Raw genomic sequence first — 18,512 nt, 5'->3', positions numbered from 1 at the left:
ATGTAGGACTAGTTCCAAGCTTCAAAGGATTCGATATTTTTGTCCCGGCCAAGGGCGAGGGCCTCTCTCTGCAAAATTTCTCAATTCTCGCGCAATACGCAGTCCCACTCCGCCTCGGACCCAGTCATTACTCTAATTGCCACTTGCCAGAATTCTAGATCGCCAACAGACTGGCTAAGTCAATGCACATCTCCCGCTTCATTTTGGTTTGCTTTTTTTATTCTGTCCAGGCAACTCTGCCCTTCTCCCCTTTGTTTCGGCTACTTGCATTGTTGCTGGTGGCGGTGGCAACTCACAACATGCAAGTGTCCTTTGTGTGTCGAGCCAAGTCCTATCGATCGACCGATTTGACCCTCTTGGAACGTGGCTGGGGAATGCACCGGTCCAGAGCGAAGCTCGTCGGGAGCTGACAGAATCCGTCGCACAGAAAGAACATTCGGGCCAAAGCGAAGACCGCCCAGAGCTGCCTCCTACCTTTGATCGCAGATACAAAGATGGAGGACTTCGATCGTGAGTTCCAGTCGACTGTTGCGACCAACGCTCTCAATCACCTTGTCAAGTAAATAAAAATTTCTCCGTCGACCACCATGTCCGCGACTGTGTCTGCCAAAGGTTCGGACTATTCCATCAAGCCAGTGCATGATGACGCGGACCCAAGATTCGATGCGCCAGAAGTGCCGGTATCGACCCCGATCGACGAAGCGATCAGTCCACTGGAAAAGAATGAGAATCCAGCTCTCAGCCTCGAAACGCAGAGCTATCCAAATGGATTTTCTCTGGCGATGATCCTCTGCGCTTTGCTGCTGAGCATGTTCCTCGTGAGTGGCATAAGCACACCGTATTCCAAGCCTCGCTGACGCCTGCCCACAGGTTGCCCTAGACATGGTACCTTCTATCCAGCCTCAACACCGAGGAAAAAATTCTTTTTTGTTTGCTCCTGGCTGACCGGTCCCGCAAAGACTATTGTGGCTACAGCGATCCCAAAAATCACGGATGACTTTCGTCGCCTCGATCATGTTGGGTGGTACGGCTCCGCATTTTTCCTGACGTTGGCCGTATTTCAGTCGTCATGGGGCAAGGCTTACAAGTATCTTCCCCTGAAACTTACGTTCGTTACGGCTGTCATACCTTTCGAGGCGGGCAGCGTGATGTGCGGTAAGTATTTGCAACAAAGTTGCTGGGGACAATCGGCTTACAAGCGTTCAGGAGCTGCCCCCAACAGCACTGTCCTCATCGTCGGTCGCGCCCTTACTGGTGTTGGCGGCGCTGGTATCACTGGAGGCTGTTACATCATTATTGCCTACTCTTCACCTCCCGAAAAGACACCTGCGTACGTTGGTCTCATTGGTGCAGTGTTCAGCTTGGCCAGCGTTGCTGGGCCACTTCTGGGCGGCGCTTTTGCCGACAAAGTCTCCTGGCGTTGGTGGTACGTCACCTTGTCCGTTTGTCGCTGCGTTGACTGACATCGTAAAAGCTTTTACATCAATCTTCCCATTGGCGGCTGTGCTCTTGTTCTTCTACTGCTCTTTTTCCGTACTCCAAGTACCGCAAAGCTGGCTCATGTGACATGGAAGGAAGTCTTGCTTCAAATGGACCCGGCTGGCACCACGGCCATCCTAACCGGTCTGATTTGCTACATACTCGCCCTTCAATGGGGCGGTATTAGCAAATCATGGAATTCCAGGGACGTCATCGGCACCCTCGTTGGATGGATTATCCTGACGATCGTGTTCGCCATCCTTGAATGGTGGCAGAAAGAGAGGTCGCTCGTGATTCCTCGAATCCTGCGCTCTCGGGTTGTTCTCGTGTGCAGCCTATTCATATTCTTGTGGGTAGAGTGCTGTTTGAGAACCGTGGGACTTTCTGCTGACGTCTTTTAGCATGAACACGGCCAATTTCCTAATGATTTACTACTTACCAATCTACTTCCAGGCCATCGACGGAGCCTCGCCAGCCATGAGCGGCATTCGCAACCTCCCGCTCATTCTCTCTTCATGTAAAGCAGTCGACCCAAAATTTGAACGTCCACTGACGTCGAACAGCGATTGCGACTTTGGTCAGCAGTTACGGTATCCGATACATCAAGTACTTCCAAATACCCCTGACGGTCGGAGCCGCCTTCCTCACAGTGGGTGCCGGTCTTCTTTACACGCTCGGCTTGGATGCTTCGCCAGGAAAGTACATTGGCTATCAAATCGTCTTTGGCATTGGAGTGGGCACGTGCATTCAAGTCCCGATCATTGCTGCGCAAGCATTTTCGCCGGTAGAGGATATTCCAGCAGTGACGGCCACGGTCCTTTGTAAGTGCAGTCAAGCCATGTCTGTGCCAAATTCTGATGTAGCCATAAAGTCTTCCAACTCGTCAGCGGTGCGCTTTCCGTGTCTGCAGCCGAAAGCATTTTCGCCAACCGTCTCCTGGCAGCACTGCACAGCTACGTCCCAGATCTCAATCCTGAAGCGATCCTGGAGACGGGAGCTACGCAGCTGCGCAATATTTTTGACGACCAAACCCTGTTGGGAATTCTGAGATCGTACATGAAAGGGCTCGAAGCTGCCTGGGCCATGGGCACTGCTCTTGCGGGAGTTGCGTTCATCATTTCGCTCGCCGCTCCTGCGAAACGCTTGCCAAGTTCGGTCGGCATGGGCGCTGCTGTGTAATCCTTCTGGTGTGAATTTGGCGACCATGTTCCGGAGAATAGCGTCATACGTGCAAAATTGACTCGTGATTTTGGTTCTTGTCCAAAGAAATTGTTCAGTTCGACATTTGGACCACGTAAAGACGGCCAGGTGTCCAGAATTCGACAAATGTTAAGCGTGGCGATGATCTTAATCCGGTTGAGAGGTGCGGGTCAGGAGCGTTCCCCAGCTCCCCCGGCGTGGCGGTGGAAACCGGGAGTGTTCGTTAACGCCTAAGACATCATGACACGGCGTTCAACGACCCAAAAAAATGAAGATTCGGAACCATCCAAGATTTCCATGGCACAAGAATGCCGAAAATTCAATTTCCTCTGATGAAAGAAACGGGGACATTCGCTATAGTATTTCAATCCTCTTCTGAATTGCTGACTTGAGAAGGGGACCTGAGGACCAAACAGTTGCGGATCATCAAGCGTAAATGCAGGCAGTCGTATCAGGGGGTTGAAGATGCATTTCTCCGAGGTCAAGAAAATATGGTCCACGAATCCAGGCCCGGACTCAATGGGTCAAAGCGACAATCGCCTCGATCAAATCGCACATGTCCTCGCCGATTTCCTTTGGAATCTCATGCTCCCCATGGTGTTCAAAGAGCGTACAAGATCCTGCGGCGCACAGTGCCACCAGATCCAGCGAGTGGCTCCTCCACTTGTCCCTCCTCCCGACCACGTGCACAGTAGGTATGTCGATGCGGATCAAGTCGACGGTGGGGTGGAACATTTGATAAAAAGCTTCCTTCGAAGAATTTGAGAAACCGTCGCTTAGACTGGCCAAGGCCTGTTGCTTCTTCCTCTTCGTCTTTAATTCCGCCAATCTTTCTTCGCCCCTGAGGTACACTGGATCGGTGATGAGATACTGCGGCACCTCGTCTGGGCAACCAGGTCGAACAGGGATGCGTGCGGGAGATCCGAAATAGGTCCTCGTGTCGATACCGGCGGAGAGTGAGTGCGAGAACGGAATTGGCGAGCAAATTAAAACGGCGAATTCGAACGGAGCCGGTATCCCTGCCAGCTTGTGATGCAGCAGGATCGAAGCGGCCAATGCACCGCCTTGACTGAAGCCCATCACGCCATGGAAAGGCCCCTTTTCGCGAATGACTTCGAGGACGTACTCATGCGCCTTGGCAACTTTGACAGTTGTCGGTGTGTCGTACCAGCAGCTATACGGGCCTGTAAAGATCCCGGACACACCTGGTGCAGGCTCACACGAGCTTCGACCTTCGAGGAAAGTGAATTCGTAGTCAGATGGTAGTAGCCGTCGGAAAGGTGCTGTCATGAAATTGTCAAACGGTGGGACTGATTGTGGGGTAAGAGGATTTGGTGTGATCTACCAGTCTGTAAAGCAAATATCTCCGCGTTGACTCCCATACCATGCAAACAGAGAATTTTGATAGACTTCATCTTTGCGAGGTGTCGATTGAAAGAGGCTCTGGATGGAAACGGAAAGGATTCTCGAGGATACTTATCTTGACCCCATCACCTCGTGTCAGCCTGAGAAGGTCTTCGAAATGAGAACGCCACACAAGGCTCCCTTTACCAAGCCTGCCGCTCGCCACGACACCCTCATCCTGAATGCTCCCTCTATCCGGATGGTGCGATAGCTCCTCTCGAAAATTCTTGCTTGTCCAATTTAGCAGGTGTCAAGCTCATGTCATACAGACGGGCCGCTGCAGAACGGCTCTTCCCGGCCGTGCTGCAAGACCAAAGACGACTTTTGCAAGTCAGCACCTCGAAACATGCGACTGCTTGGAAAGTTCCGTTGGAAAGAGTGTGGTTGAGTGGACGGAACTCTCCATGCTCAACGAAGACATGTTCAGGCGGGCTGCAATTTGTCTGCCTTGCACCACCTTTCCAGTTGTCTAGATCTGGGCCAGAGTTTTCGTGGCTGTTCAATTCAGGGGACTCGCGTCTCAAGCCAGCAACTTTGCATAATTGCATGTTGACGGTCTAGATCCCAGGACGTTGTGTGACTCTCCGAAGCCTCCGGTCCCCGCGTTGTTCTGGAGTTGCCGTTCTAGGCCCGGAAGATTTTACGATCTGACAAGGCTGATGGTCGAGGCTGCGCATTTCAGAAATTCGGAGGCTCTCTCTTGGCATGTTGCACACATAGCAACCTCCCAACTTGTATCCGGACGCGATTGGAGCAAAAGATGGAGCGATCCAGGCCGCTCTCTCCAACGACTTGTAACTCTGGCTCTTCCTTCATGGCGTGAACGGAGGCGTTTGGTCAATGAGGGGGCGTCTCTAGCTGATGTGGAACAGTACGTCCCTCAGCACAGATCCAAAAGCAGAGCGAAATCTGATCAATGCCTGGCCAGTTATCTCCAAGATGAGTGTGACCTTGTGAGGTCGGCGCGTCGGCCGTCGGCGCGTCAGGCCAGGTTCCAGCCAGTCTGGCCAGAACTCGCGACACGAAAAGCAAAAAGGCGGCTCGCATAGCCTTTTTTCAGTGAAACATTCATGAGGATATGTAGAGAGAGTGTGTGTCGCAGTTGAGTGTTGGGTCGGGTGGTCGGATGTCAAGGTAAGGTGCGCGCTCGGACCTGCACCAGGGAAGCGAGCCATCGCAACCCACAAAACGACACCACGCGCAAAACAAAAGACAAAACATACAACAGTCGGGATTCGCTGCTGGTCACCCACGCAACTACTAATCGACCGCAAGGTAGCTTATCTATGGAAGAGCGGACGGGGTTCCGAGTTCTCTACCTGCTATGGTCGTATGTGGAGGATACTGCGAAACATTTACAATATGAATGTTTATTTTGGAAAGGCTTCAGCAAAGGCGACCTCTTCACGCTTCCGTTTCCCAACTCCAGCAACTTTGGATATCTTCTGAATGCTGCTCGAGTCCGCAACTTGCAATCCATCGATTCTCTGGTTTGGCTTGGATACTCCTACATGCCAAGCTTTGCTCTCCACCAGGACAGTCTCGTGCATGCTTTCGATCGCCAGCTTCAGATTATCATTTGTTCTGGAAGACGCCGTCGCCACGGAGTGGTATCCTCCGCAGCAACTACAGATACCCTTGCAGCAAACAAACCCCCACTGCGCTACAAAGGCGTCAGTTCTTCCAGCTTCTGAGCATGTTCGATCAACTGTTCTGGATGTTTGGGTGAGCAGGAACATCCCAGAAGTCGAGAGCTCCATCTTCTGCTAACCACAGGCCAGGTTGGCTGATTTTTCGATTCGATGCATGGACCCTGGGTGTAAAAATAGCTTTGATCGGGAATCTTCGACATCCTTGTTGAGTGCACAACAAACAAACTTTGGGCCTCAAAAGGCTGCCCTGCATTTCCAGTCGCATTTCAAGATGCATTCAGTATCCGACCCGGCCAGATCAGCGCCTTGATTCAACGTCCCCTCCCGTCGAGTACGCCATCAAAATCATTTCCAGGTTTCCACCCCAAAGCACATGAAAGTGGCGCACAAAGGGACAACAGCAAGTCCGATGATGAAAATGATCCACAGACTACGACGAAGACGGCTTGACTGTAAGAGGGGAAAATGTCCTTGTTCTCCATGCGCAAGCGCCGCACCTTGAGAAAAAAGACCCTGGCCTGGGCTGAATTTCGTGCTGGGTCGAAGCAGCGTCATACGCGTCCTCGGGCAGACAGGCAGACAACTCGGGTGATGATGAAATGGTCGTCTTAGCATATCCCTCCCTTGCCTTGCAGGTACTAGGCTGCACGTCAACCCCACGTACCGCACCGCACATCATCTCGCACGACCCGACGACGGTGACGACGACGACCGGCAGAACGCTTAACTCGCTACGAATACGCAGAGACGGGCTGACAAACAGGTCGAACGACAAACAGAGGCGCGTGCCGCGCTGCAAAGGACCGACGGCATCGACGACGTCTTCAACTGGCCTTGGGCGATCGGCATTCCCGATTGGGAAGCGCACCCGCCGAGGGTCTCACGACAGGGACGTTGGACAGGCGCAGGCAGGTGGGTGGTTCCGGTTGACGTGACGCTGCACGCACGAATTTCGAGGAACCACGATAAAAGGTCATCCATGCCATCACGCGCGGAGCCGGGGGGTAGCGTCGAGCACTAGAGGCCCAAAAAGGGCTTTGTCGATTCCTGCTGAGTGCAACCGGTGTGTGTCGACGCCGCCGCGGGCACGCATTCCCCGCCGCTTGGTTTGTGCAAGTGCTGCCGATCCCCAGGCGCGCGAACAACGCCCGTCTCATGTGCCACCCGCATCAAGCGCCACAAGTCGGCTGCTGCTGCTGCTGGCTACTGGCTGGCTGGCTGGTAGCTGCTACCGTCGTCGCTGGAACGTCACACAGCTTTCCTTGTTGTTAAACTAGTGGGGGGAAAACGATTTATTGGATCCTCATTCACACTCGATTATATATCGCCGCACGACCCCAAGCATTCTGAAAACACAATTCTCTTTATGCGTAGTGCTCTAGCCGAGGAAATGGGGAAATCAAGCTTGCAAATCATGTAAGTACCCTCGTTTGTACCAAATTCTTTTAGTTAACCTGACATAGACTGGACTCTCCCACGATCGTCCTGAACCAACAGGACGGTGAAAGACAAAAGGCCAGAGTGAGCGGCCATGTTGCTCTCCACGTCCGCCATGGACTGTCCATCAACGCTGTCAAAATCACTTTTGAAGGTCTGCGGAAAGTCGCGTATGCGCTGCCCCCCCGTTTCACACTCCGCGTCAAACTAACCTCAAACCAGATGGCTGACGGATTCCATGACTCCTGCTTACGTCCACCAACGAGAGCGAGTGATTCTGCTCCAACAAACGCTCTTCGAGACGTCCAAGACTAGGCTCCCCGGCACAAGATTCAAATCGGGGACTTACCAATGGCCATTCTCCTTCCTGCTCGATGCCAACGCGCTGCCAGAGACGATTGAAAGGTTGCCGGCCTCCTACGTCAAATACAATGTCAGCGCCACAGCATACACGGGGATCTTGTCCAAAGACCAGCACTGCAAGGAGCACATTCGCGTCATCAAGACGCCGCCACTGCCGGGGCCCGACCTGAACTTTTTGCCGCAGCAGATCCATCAGGACGTGTGGGCCGAGAAGCTCAGCTACACCATTTCGCTGCACAACCCGTACACGTACATTGGCTCGGCCATCCCCATCGACTTTCGCCTCACGCCGCTGCAGCGCGGCTTGCAGATTGGCAAGATCCGGCTCGAACTCGTCGAAGAGGTGCTGCTCATGACCTTCAAGAACGGCGAGCGATGGCACAGTCACAGTGCGAGGAGATCCGTCCTGAAGACGACGACAAACGCGGAGCCCAACGTTGTGGAGAAGAGGAGGAGCGCGGCGGTGCGCGAAATTGGTGACGAGCATGTCCAGTCGACAGATGAAGACACCGCGGACGAGGAAGCATGCAGCACGAATGCGCCTGTCGTGCTCGAGGACGAGGCGCTCAGCTTCCGCGTCGAGCTGCCAGTGCCCAGCACACCGTTTATCACGGTTCAAGACATCGACAGCGAGCGCATCAAGTCACGACACCTGCTCTACATCACCGTCGAGCTGATCAACGCCGACAAGCATTCGAGCGAGGTAAGTCAACGCTACTTTTGCAAAGACTGCGTCCAAACGGTGGATGGCTGAATCAATTCAGATGACGATGAAATTCCGGCCCAAGCTCTTCCTACCGCCTCCCAGCGTCACGCACGCCTCGTCCTCGTCGCCGTCGCTGCTGTGCGGCAGCGACCTGTGGGACCAAATCACGCCACCCAGCTACGGGCAGCACGTCTTCGACTGCCTGTGGAGCGACAGTTTGATCGACGAGCCGCCGCCTCCGCCACCGCCCGACCTCGTCGAGGTGAATTGAGCGATAATCGCGGGCTCAGGTGGTGAGAGAGGAAGAGGTGGAGAGGGCCCAGCCGTAATGATGATGACGATGATGACGACGTTGATGATAGCGTGCGAGGACCAACGAAAAAAGCAAGATGTTTTGATTGAAGAGTGCAACATGGCTTTGACGGTGGGAAGTGAAGCGAGACATTGTGAGCAATGAACAGTGAGCAGTGATCTTTATGGTTCTGGAAAAGTGCAGGAGTTGCGTCTGCTTTTTGAGCCTACCCCAACTCCGCTCGCCCCTCATGTCTCTTCTCTCTTCTTGGATTTCTGCTCATCCCTCCACTCTCCACGCGCAAAAAGAAAAGAGTAACACACTGACTGTTTGACACCGCACACTTTCTTGCATCTCGTTTTGAATTCTTTTTCGGTTGCTTTACAACACACGCTGGATGGGTGAATAAATTGCGACACATGGCAGTCGACTTGCTTCAAAATTGGGACATAGACTACACGACCTGGGAGGCGTACAGAGGCGAAGAAGGACACTTGCTTTTCCTACTTGTCTGTAAATATCTATATACAGTTGTCCTTACGACCACCGCACGCCAGCGGCGGCCATTATAATAACTAATGGAATAATGTGGTTGTTTGGTGGAGTATGCAATCTCTACATGCCTCTTTTTTGTGTAATGAGTATGAAATGTAGATCGTGACTTTGCCAATTTCTGACCATGCTGAAAAAACAAACACTTTCAAGTTGCGCCAACTATTAGTGTGCCGATGCCAAATGCGCAAACAAAATACTGTCTATTAAACTTTTCTTTCCCCCAGAAAGTAAAACAAAGGGACAAAACGAAAGATCATGAGTAGCACAGTACTAACCTACTCGCCGGCGGGTGGAGCCTCCTTCTGCGGCCGCCACTTCGCACTCGTAATCGGGTTGACCTTGAGCGTGTACATGGTATCAATCTCCTCGAGAGAGCGACCCTGGCTCTCAATGACAAAGAAGAAGACGATGAAGACGAGTGCGAAGCAGCAGCCAGCGAAGACGAGGCCGTAGAAGTAGTCAATCGCGTCCGTGATGAAGCGCGTGAAGAAGCTGATGAGGAAGTTGAATAGCCAGTTGGACGCCGTGGCCAGCGCCATGCACTTGGCGCGGTAGGCGCTGGGGTAGAGCTCGGCGACGACGGCCCAAGATAGCGGGCCCCACGTCGTCGCAAACGCCGCCAGAAACAGGCATGCAAAGACAATCATGACGTTGCCAGCCGTTGGCGTCGATTGCGGGTCATCGTGGTTCAACAGGTACTGCCCGACGAACGAGAATACCATGAAGCACATGAACATCCAGGCCGCGCCGACCATGAGCGAAATGCGTCGGCCGCACTTTTGGGCCACGTAGATGCCGCCAAAGGTGCAGAAGACGTTGACGGAGCCCAGGATAACTTGGGTTTCGAACGAATTCTGCAAGCCGGTGGCGGAGAAAATGGTCGTGCCGTAGTAAAAGTAATAGTTGGCGCCGGTAAGTTGAGAGCCCGCTTGAATGACTACACCCAAGGCTGTGCGGTAAAGCATGCGCGGCGCGGTAAATATTTCATCTATTTTCCACCGTCAGCTGGGAGTTTCTTGGCCTCGAAGTTTGCAACCACTCACACCATGGCTGTCCGGAACCGGAGCTGGCGTCCTCGTCGAGCTTTTGCTGGATCTCTTTAATCTCTGCTTCGATTACGGGGTCATACGGCTCCAAGTTGGCCAATCTGGCCATAGTCTGCCTCGCTTCGTCCACACGGCCGACACGGTATGCGTAACGTGGTGACTCGGGTAGAAACAAGATACCCAAGCCCAGAATCAGCGCAAAGGCGAAGGAAAGGCCGCCCGTGATTCTCCAAGAACCACTGTCTGACCGCGTCTCCGTTCCGAAGTTGACGATCTCGGCAAACCAAATGCCGAGGGTGACGAAGAGCTGGTAAAGCGCGATGAGAGGACCGCGAATAGCTGGCGGCGCACTTTCAGACTGATACATGGGCACCGTCGCGGAAATGGCGCCAATTCCCATACCGTCAATCAAGCGGCCGACGGCGAATTGGGCCCAGTGCGTGGTGGACGCAACTTCAATGATGCTGCCGACAATGGCGACGAAAGCACAGATGGAGATGGTCAGACGGCGGCCGAGGACGTCGGCAACTTTGCCGGCAACCAGACAGCCGATTAAGCAGCCAATACTGAACAAGCCAACAATGGCACCTTGACGAGAGGCGCTGAACGAGTAAGAACCATCAGCTTGCGGCTCAGCGAATCGCGCCTTGTAGTTTTCCATTTCCAGAAAGCCTGGTGGTAGTGGATCAATCAGCGTTTGGCTGGGCAGACAGGAAGTCATGGATCATACCGGAAATCTGACCAGACTGGTAGCCAAACATGAAGCCACCTGTCGAGGCGACTACACTGAGGAAGACGGCCAGAGCAGACAGGCCTCCATTGCGGGTGCTGTGCTTTTCCTGAGCTGCAGGGCTGGGACTGAGGTCTTTGGACTGTTCTTCGACCATTTTTCTTTTTTTGCCTGGGAAAGGGACTTGACAGGTTCAAGAATCTGAGATGCAACGACAACAACAAGTGTCAAAGATTTATGTCGCAGGCCGGGGGAGGGTACCTGGTCCGTCCGTCGTGGACCCTAGGCCCGGGGACAACAAGGTGGGTCGCAGCCATTGGATGCCGACAGACGCAACGCAGGCAAGATGAAAAGTCTGCGACGGAGAGAAAATTCTGAAGGAGACTCTCTTCCCACACGGCGAAGATCGTTGGGCCCAGGGAGCAGAGACGCAGGCGGAAGAGTCGTGAAGGGAAATGCGCCCGCCGGCGGCCGACAAGTGGCCGGTGCGGTCGAGAGTTGTCCGGGGCCTAGGTCGTGGAGTCTTGTCCGCCGTCGGTGGAGTCCTCTCCGCTCGGGAGATCGCTTCAGGGCTCTTCTCCCACCGACGTGCAGCGTGCCGTCGCTGCGCCCGTCGGTCAACCAAGTATAGCCCCCTCCGATGGCGATCGAACGTTTAAGAGTACCAAGTACGCCGAGAGCTTGGACGGACGAGTCGCCATGGACGAAGGCTGGCCGCGGTGAAACCACGCGAATAGACTGCGAGGACGCCTTCGCGATGCGTGCGACATCATGTGGACTCGCCACTCCAGGAAGACTTTGAGAAGCTTGGTGGAGACGAGAGCGCAAGAGCAATGGACCACGACCAAAAATGGCCAGACCTCCCACAATCCCGCAATCCCCTCGCCCAAGAGGCATCGGCGCCACCACTCCGACTCTGATCAGCAACGGCTCCTCCTGCTCCTCACTCGCAGCCAATTAAGCTCAGAATACGTTGCTCGCCAAGCGAATTGGTTCAAGGAGCGCCCCTCGAAGTCCGCCTGCTGCCAGCGCAGTGGCCGCGCGAAACGCGACGTCACAGATGCCATGTTCGGCAGTCGTTAGGCGACCTGCCTGGCTGTCCCGGTCTGGACTCTCTGCCTGGTCTGAACAGACTTCCCGCGCCCCCCGTCGGCGGGCCTACCTTATGCGGGGATACGTGGCAGGGATGGGCAGGGATCGCTTGTCTTTGGGAATAATTTTGGTCAGTTGGGATGTGTGCTGCGCTATAGGCTGCGCTGCAGTAGCGCTGCGTGACGAATGGGAAGAGGTGTCGAAGAATTATGTAGGCGAGTTGGGGGATCTGCGGGGTTGTATAGTGGATTGCTCATTCGGAGCTTTTGCGTGAGGTAAGTCCGTGGGATGCTTCGTGTGCGTGGCCAAGTCAAAACGCGGGACAGGAATCGTGACTACTTCTTTGTTTTCTGTGTGATGAAGCCATCCGGTTGGCCAACTTCCTATCTAGGGCAAGTGCATGGACAAATCAATTTTGCCAAAGAAACTTTTGCGACAACATGTCACCATCAGAAACCCCTTTTTGAAATGGACCAATTAAATCTAGTGATAGGTTATAGGGACAGGAAAGTAAGAGCGCTTCCAGAGCCAAGATCATCTAATCCGCTCATCAGAATGTGGGCAGAAGCAACTGTACATGTCGGCCGACAGCATCTGAAGGACCAGCTTTTCCTCTTTGGGACGAGCCCTCCCGCAGCGAGCAGACAATTTCGTCATGACCAAGTTCTACTGGTACCTGCATCCTGCAGACTGACGTCTCGCGCCTGCATCATCGGCTCTCTTGCACTCAATCACGGCCACTTCGGTGTTGGGGCTCCTCCAAAACTTGACCACTTCGAGACCCGATAAGTCGGCGAGCGCGTACCAGTCCTTTTCGGTTCGCTCTTTGGCGCCGAGGCCCAGCATGCAAAGATCGGTCTGAGCGGGAAGAGTCGTCGGCGGTGACGGCATAATTTGGTCTGTTATGAGGATGCGCGCTTGCGGCGACGTCATGGCGTCGCGGAGATGGGAGAGGATTTGAGCGTTGTACTTGTCGCTCCAGTCGTGCATGACGCGCCGCACGTAGTAGATGAGAGCCCCTGGCCAAGTAAGTCAGCATGAAATTTCCGGCAGAGCGGCCGAAATAGTCGTTACCCTTTGACGGCTGTGGATCAAAAAAGCTGTGCGCCACCATCTTGACGCCCCTCAGCTCGGGGGCGTCCTTTTGCTTTGCGTCTTCAATCACTTCTGCTCTATCCTGCAAGACCATTCTATGTGCTGGGATGTCTGGACATTCCTCGCGGATCCGCATCAAAGCCTGGCCTCTGCCTCCGCCAACGTCAACAACGAGTGGTGCATCAGCATCCACGTGGTGGGCATTTTCAAGAATGTACTCGAAGGGGAACATGCCAGTCACGGGAAGAACCGAGTCCAGGGTCATCATGCTGGTGTTGAAGTCCTCGAGACGCTCGCCGTCAATAATGTCCCAAAAGTTCTTGCCCTCGTACCCCCAGCCGAAGCCATGGGGAGATTGTGTAGGCTCGATTGGCTCCTTTCTGCCGTATTTTCGAAAGTATTCCGAGAAGCGTGTATAGGGGACCATTCCCTCGTCGAACCTGCATGACGTCAGAAAACGTTGGGATGTCTCCGAGATCCCATTCAGGATCTCCTACATTATTTGGAAGAAGATGCCTTGAGGGTCTTTGTTGCGGTAGATTTTTGAAAACTTGGTGTGAGCGACATGGTCAGCTCCGACTTGCTGAAGCATTCCGGTAGCGACAAGCATCCAAGCCATGCGACCTGCAGATCATACTGTTAACTTTAGATCAGCGTGTGGAGTAGGGGTCGTCATACGCAGCAGGGGCTCCTCGGCGTCAACCTTCTCAGCCAGCTCGGCGTACGAAATGCCGCGGTCATCAGGAATGCAGTCAAGGGCGCGCCAGTCCATGAGGACGCGGAGGGCGCCCATCTCGGCCATCTGCACGGGGTCAATTGGCATCCAGACAGCGGGCAAGGAAAACTGACCGAGACGGCGTACTCGAAAGCCGTCTCCCGAGGCTCCTTGACATGGTTGATGATTTGCTTGGCAAGGCGAATGAGGGTGTTGCGGCTGTGAACGTCAGAATCGGAAAGGGAGGCGTGGGCGTCGACGGCAGCAGTTAGATTGGCGGCCAGCGAGCGAAGCTCGTGCTGGTGGTCGGCCGGTTCCATGGTGTTGGTAACTTCTCGACATATTCGGCGGAGGCCTGTCGACGAGCTTTAATGATGAGCAGGCTGCGGGGAGATGCCAGCCGCAGCTGAGATGGAGCAGCGGCGATTGGGTGCTCTGGCATTGAAGAAGCAGGGAAGCCGGTGATGACGAGGGACGGGAAGAGGTGTTGAGGTCAAGGAGGACGGAGTTGGGTGCGTGCGTGTTGTGTGCAGCGCGGATGCAGGGACCGGGGCCCCACGACACCTAGCTTCTGACTCTGACGCTAACTTTACTGACGGCAGACGACTTCCATGATGGGATTATAACAAGACCGCCTCGGCATGTCGCAGCGCTCCGTGTCCAGTCGTCCATCCGTCGCCCATCACAGCCGTCCGCCATGGCTGATGCTGATACCGCTACCCTCGACGCTACATTGCCCATAGAGCCCGACGTAAGCTTTTGGGCCCTGCATTTCGAGTGCCACTGGAACGCTGATCTGACACGACCCTTTCCCGCAGTCGCATTCTGATGACACTGACGAGGCCTATGCCGAATCAAGGCACGTCACTACGCCCCCCCTTGACTACCCAGCGACTGACTCTCCGTCCAGCGCTTCGAGCATGCTGACCTCCATTGCGTCTGAAATTCGACGAGGCCGAGAAGAAAATGGTCGGATATACCCAGCTTACGGCAGCCATGAATATGGTTGCCCAATCGACGAGGGGGAACTTGATCGCCGTAAGTGCATGACTTGTGTTTGGAAAACGTTGCTGACCAAGGAGCAGTGGACATGCAACATCACAAGTACACGATGCTGTTGGGAGATAGGCTTTTTCTTGCCCCGATAGGCGACAGTCCGCAAAAAATACTAGACATTGGCACAGGAACGGGTGCGTCGAAATCCTGCCTGCCAGTGCCAAACGCTAATCGCCTCAGGAATTTGGGCTATCGACATGGCCGAACAATTCCCTTCCGCCGAGGTTTGAGAACACCCAACGCAGCTCGGCAGAATGCGAACTGACAGTCTGCAGGTTATTGGGACTGACATTGCGCCGGTGCAACCGACGTGGTAAGTCGCCAGCCACCCAAAGCCCATTCCGCGCCTCTGACCAACGCCACCAGGACTCCTCCAAACTGCTATTTCGAAGTTGACGACTGCGAAATGGACTGGCAGTTCCGCAAAAACAGCTTTGACTTTATCCACAGCCGTGACTGCTATCTCTCGGTACGCAACTGGCCACGCTTCGCGCAGCAAGCCTACGAACACCTCAAGGAAGGCGGCCACCTCGAGCTTTGCTGCGTGTGGGCAGTACCTCAATGTGACGACGGCACCCTAGACGAGAACTCGGGCTACGTCGAACTATGCCAGACATTTATGGAAATCGGCGACACCATCGGAGCGGACGCGCACGCGCCACGGCGGTTCAAGGAGCACATGCGCAACGCTGGCTTCGTGGACGTACAAGAAACTGTTTTCAAAGTGCCGACGAGCGAGTGGCCCAAAGCTAAGAGGTTAAAGAAGATTGGGGCGATGGAGAGGATGAACCTGTTAGAAGGGGGCGAGGCTTTCTTACTCCGAGGATTTACAAAGGAGTTTGGAAGGAGCAGAGCAGAGATGGAGATCATGCTCATAAGGATGCGTAAGGAATTGATGGCGAATAAATTTCATAGCTACGTGTCCTTGTATGTCACTGCTCCTTTGCCCCTTTGTTGTTGTTTCGAATCTTCGCCTCCGCCCTTCTGGAATTTTCGCCGGGTACTAATTGACTTTGCAGCTTCGTTGTCCACGGCCGCAAACCCGAACAAAAACGACCAAACAGCTAACGACTCGATATCTTCCTTCTTTTGCATCATTTCCTCTGGATCGATTTTTAGCGACTCATACCATGCTAAGGAGCAAGGGGACGTCCTCCAGCGGATCTCGTGTATTGCGTCTCATACCTCGACAGCGTTGGATCAGCGGCGGCGGTGTTTATCAGTAAAGGGCACTGTTCGCTACATCTCAAAAGCAAGAGCGCCAGACAGCGTGTGAGCAGGTAATTACCTGTCCAAAACATTGAATTTCGAGACAGGACTGGGCCATTCTAGAAGGTCCAATCCAAGCACTCCCAGCATATCGATCAGATGCGTCAAAAGTCCACCAACACATCGTCTAGAACTCAATTTCAGCGCGATGGAATTTATCAAGCCATCCAGCCAACAGGAAACACGCTCCGCATTCTTGTGTAACCGCAGTCTTACTTCTCGGACTTTCGCCTCCAAACACGGTTAGTTCCACGCCACGATACCACCAACAGGCAATTGTGATCCTTCAGGCGTTGCGGCCCGATCCGTGCAGGAACACCAGACGTTGTGCGACAAGGGTCTGGTTGGTTGAACACTGAAGATTATTTCAGCCCCCAACCATCTCTTGCTTCGGGATGGGTTCCCTCACGGAAAAGCTCGCGTCTGGAAAACTGCCCTTGCTGCGGACTGCGGCTGCGACGCGTGCTCCGAATCGACCACATATCCTACTCCTTTTCTCTCCTTCGCTTCGCGTCCTTCTCGTCCTCTTCTCCTTCCATCTCGAATGGTCCTTCGTACGAGAACGGTCTCTTCCTGTCCGTCGGCAGCGGCGACGTCGGTAATCTGTTGAACATCGCGTCAATTCAAATCCAAACCTTCAAACAAGGGAACTCAAAGGTCCAGAAGCCAGCAAGACAATGAAGAGAAAAAGCACTCACTCTACTCTTCCCTCAGTCCCGTCGCCGTACTGACTTAGCTCCGCCACCTCGTTGCCTCCCGCCTCCACGAAAACCGCTCCTGGATCGGCCTGGTTGTATTCTGGCGACTCCACTATGCCCGCGAGGCCCGCATGGCCGCCGCTCCTCCAGGTGCCCTCGCCGTCCGACCACAAGCTGCCAGAAATCACAGAGTCGATGCCGCGGCCCGGCGCGACTCCAGACCCTGCGCTTCGCGGCGAAATTGCGCCGCTGCCACCGGGCGACTTGGCTTGCATCGCGTCGGCGAGCGCAGACGCTTCCATCGCTTCTTTCAGGCGTCTGTCCCTGTCGCGGCGCTGTTTGCGCCGTCGAAGCAGAAAGAAGACCAGGGTGAGGAGAGACGAGAGACCGGCTATGCTACCTACGACGGTGCCGGCGATGGCGCCGCCGGAGAGGGACGACGAGGTGCTTGTGTTGGCTGCTGCGGAGGACGAGTTGAGTGGTATCGTGGCCGAGGCGGGAAGAGGCTCTCCGGGGGCCAGGGCAAGTGTCGCCACTCCGGCGAGGGAGGATTGGAAGGCAAGTTGGTTGGTGTTCGTCTGACAAAGATACTGGTTACCTTCAGATCGTCTTTGGAAGAGACGGTCTGGCGAGAAGCAGAAGACGCGAAGAAAAAGACTTACGGGATTGATAACGCCGACCATGGAATAGCTCTGGCAGTATCCCGGTGCGGCGTCATAATACCACAGCGGCTCGACACGGTTGATGCGGATTATGAACTCGGGCTGTTCATGACACAAGGAAGGTCAGCAGTCTTCAACAAGACAATCCCACAGAGGCAATGCCGCCTTGCAGCCAATCCTCATACCAGCAACTGCCGTCCAGAAGTTCGACGACTCCACATACCAAATCACCCGCCACAAAGGGCTTCCACCCACTCCAGAACCCCCTTCCGGTTCTGTTGCTCGCCGACAAGCCGTACGGGATACATGGGTAACCGTATTCGCTGCGCGCCACGCTGTGGTTTCCAGGGTAAAACTGGAACGCGACAAACTCGCCCACGTCCGCGAGCACCGAGTCGGGGTCGAACTTGCCATTCTCCCTGTTTACGGCGATGGTGTGCGTCGTGCCGCTCCCGCTTGTGGTGACGACGGAAACGGCGTTGCCCGATGCCTGTGTTGTTGGGCTGGCGGACGTGTTGGAGGCCGCCGTGGTTCTTGAGGATGTGTTTTGCGGTGCGGAGGTGGCTGTCGATGCTGTGGGCGTCGTTTCGCTCTGAGCGTGAGCGATGGAGATGAGATTGATGAGGCTCAGGATGGCCGTCAACGTCGAGATGCGGTGGCGAGCCATTACGCAGGTGTTGGAGACAGAGAGCGTGATGAGTTGTGAGAGAAACCTTTGGATGTGCCGGTCTGGTGGGTTGGTGGCGAGGTACCTGGTGTTTGGAACAAAGAAGAAGGGGGCTTAGGTGGACAGAGGGCTGCGTGACGTGAAAGGCGTGTTGTGACAAAGAAGATGGCGCCTGAACCGGCATTTTGACGATGAGGTCTTCGCGGCGTGGAGTTAACAAAGGGGCTCGGCGGACTGAACTTCTATTTTGTAAGAGATCCCTTGTCGTCGACGCCGTCATTAACTATATGAATTTGGAAACGAGCCTGTCTAAGAAATGAATGGGTGACCCAAAAGTCCAGTGTCTGCTCAGGAGCAGGAACGAATATACATGAGCTCTTAGGCTTTACTCTGA

At 54.4% G+C, this 18,512-nt stretch overlaps 9 protein-coding genes across 9 annotated transcripts; 4 read left to right on the top strand and 5 right to left on the bottom strand.

The window, feature by feature from the left end:
- Window positions 1-59: 59 nt before the first annotated feature.
- Window positions 60-499, top strand: J3D65DRAFT_222853 (uncharacterized protein). The gene has a single exon (XM_066794607.1). The coding sequence runs from the start codon at window positions 183-185 to the stop codon at window positions 408-410; it is 228 nt and encodes a 75-aa protein (XP_066658925.1). The 5' UTR covers window positions 60-182; the 3' UTR covers window positions 411-499.
- Window positions 470-2,927, top strand: J3D65DRAFT_222842 (major facilitator superfamily transporter). Its single transcript, XM_066794606.1, has 8 exons — window positions 470-818; window positions 871-885; window positions 960-1,155; window positions 1,207-1,426; window positions 1,475-1,828; window positions 1,881-1,996; window positions 2,043-2,300; window positions 2,351-2,927. Exons 1-8 carry the CDS (start codon window positions 588-590, stop codon window positions 2,656-2,658), a joined length of 1,698 nt encoding a protein of 565 aa, XP_066658924.1. The 5' UTR covers window positions 470-587; the 3' UTR covers window positions 2,659-2,927.
- A 23-nt stretch (window positions 2,928-2,950) lies between these two features.
- Window positions 2,951-4,418, bottom strand: J3D65DRAFT_222835 (serine hydrolase FSH). Its single transcript, XM_066794605.1, has 2 exons — window positions 4,025-4,418; window positions 2,951-3,962 (listed from the first exon to the last, which is right to left on the bottom strand). The coding sequence occupies exons 1-2, from the start codon at window positions 4,092-4,094 to the stop codon at window positions 3,196-3,198; spliced, it is 837 nt and encodes a 278-aa protein (XP_066658923.1). The 5' UTR covers window positions 4,095-4,418; the 3' UTR covers window positions 2,951-3,195.
- Window positions 4,419-6,886: 2,468 nt separating this feature from the next.
- Window positions 6,887-8,520, top strand: J3D65DRAFT_222805 (uncharacterized protein). The gene is made up of 4 exons (XM_066794604.1): window positions 6,887-7,151; window positions 7,199-7,342; window positions 7,395-8,238; window positions 8,300-8,520. Exons 1-4 carry the CDS (start codon window positions 7,102-7,104, stop codon window positions 8,510-8,512), a joined length of 1,251 nt encoding a protein of 416 aa, XP_066658922.1. The 5' UTR covers window positions 6,887-7,101; the 3' UTR covers window positions 8,513-8,520.
- Window positions 8,521-9,326: 806 nt separating this feature from the next.
- Window positions 9,327-11,021, bottom strand: J3D65DRAFT_584131 (general substrate transporter; the record flags this gene model as incomplete). Its single annotated transcript, XM_066797734.1, has 3 exons — window positions 9,327-10,076; window positions 10,132-10,806; window positions 10,865-11,021. The coding sequence occupies 3 exons, from the start codon at window positions 11,019-11,021 to the stop codon at window positions 9,364-9,366; spliced, it is 1,545 nt and encodes a 514-aa protein (XP_066658921.1). The 3' UTR covers window positions 9,327-9,363.
- Window positions 10,864-11,947, bottom strand: J3D65DRAFT_690864 (uncharacterized protein). Its single transcript, XM_066803912.1, has one exon. It carries the CDS (start codon window positions 11,759-11,761, stop codon window positions 11,147-11,149), a length of 615 nt encoding a protein of 204 aa, XP_066658920.1. The 5' UTR covers window positions 11,762-11,947; the 3' UTR covers window positions 10,864-11,146.
- Window positions 11,948-12,430: 483 nt separating this feature from the next.
- J3D65DRAFT_674454 (O-methyltransferase) lies at window positions 12,431-14,321 on the bottom strand. Its single transcript, XM_066803551.1, has 5 exons — window positions 13,901-14,321; window positions 13,730-13,853; window positions 13,549-13,675; window positions 13,031-13,491; window positions 12,431-12,975 (listed from the first exon to the last, which is right to left on the bottom strand). The coding sequence occupies exons 1-5, from the start codon at window positions 14,084-14,086 to the stop codon at window positions 12,623-12,625; spliced, it is 1,251 nt and encodes a 416-aa protein (XP_066658919.1). The 5' UTR covers window positions 14,087-14,321; the 3' UTR covers window positions 12,431-12,622.
- Window positions 14,322-14,442: 121 nt separating this feature from the next.
- Window positions 14,443-16,349, top strand: J3D65DRAFT_614432 (S-adenosyl-L-methionine-dependent methyltransferase). The gene is made up of 8 exons (XM_066799210.1): window positions 14,443-14,517; window positions 14,585-14,625; window positions 14,677-14,804; window positions 14,852-14,956; window positions 15,003-15,046; window positions 15,098-15,135; window positions 15,189-15,749; window positions 15,842-16,349. The coding sequence occupies exons 1-8, from the start codon at window positions 14,464-14,466 to the stop codon at window positions 15,888-15,890; spliced, it is 1,020 nt and encodes a 339-aa protein (XP_066658918.1). The 5' UTR covers window positions 14,443-14,463; the 3' UTR covers window positions 15,891-16,349.
- Window positions 16,350-16,576: 227 nt separating this feature from the next.
- J3D65DRAFT_655942 (uncharacterized protein) lies at window positions 16,577-18,439 on the bottom strand (the record flags this gene model as incomplete). Its single annotated transcript, XM_066802498.1, has 5 exons — window positions 17,675-18,439; window positions 17,452-17,553; window positions 17,388-17,414; window positions 16,790-17,367; window positions 16,577-16,694 (listed from the first exon to the last, which is right to left on the bottom strand). Exons 1-5 carry the CDS (start codon window positions 18,116-18,118, stop codon window positions 16,577-16,579), a joined length of 1,269 nt encoding a protein of 422 aa, XP_066658917.1. The 5' UTR covers window positions 18,119-18,439.
- Between the last annotated feature and the right edge of the window lie 73 nt (window positions 18,440-18,512).

Source organism: Phyllosticta citribraziliensis, assembly GCF_038025025.1.
Source record: "Phyllosticta citribraziliensis strain CPC 17464 chromosome Unknown J3D65scaffold_2, whole genome shotgun sequence".
NCBI lineage: Eukaryota > Fungi > Ascomycota > Dothideomycetes > Botryosphaeriales > Phyllostictaceae > Phyllosticta > Phyllosticta citribraziliensis.
Note: the sequence above shows the minus strand (reverse complement) of the source record. Positions and strands in the feature narration are given on the sequence as shown.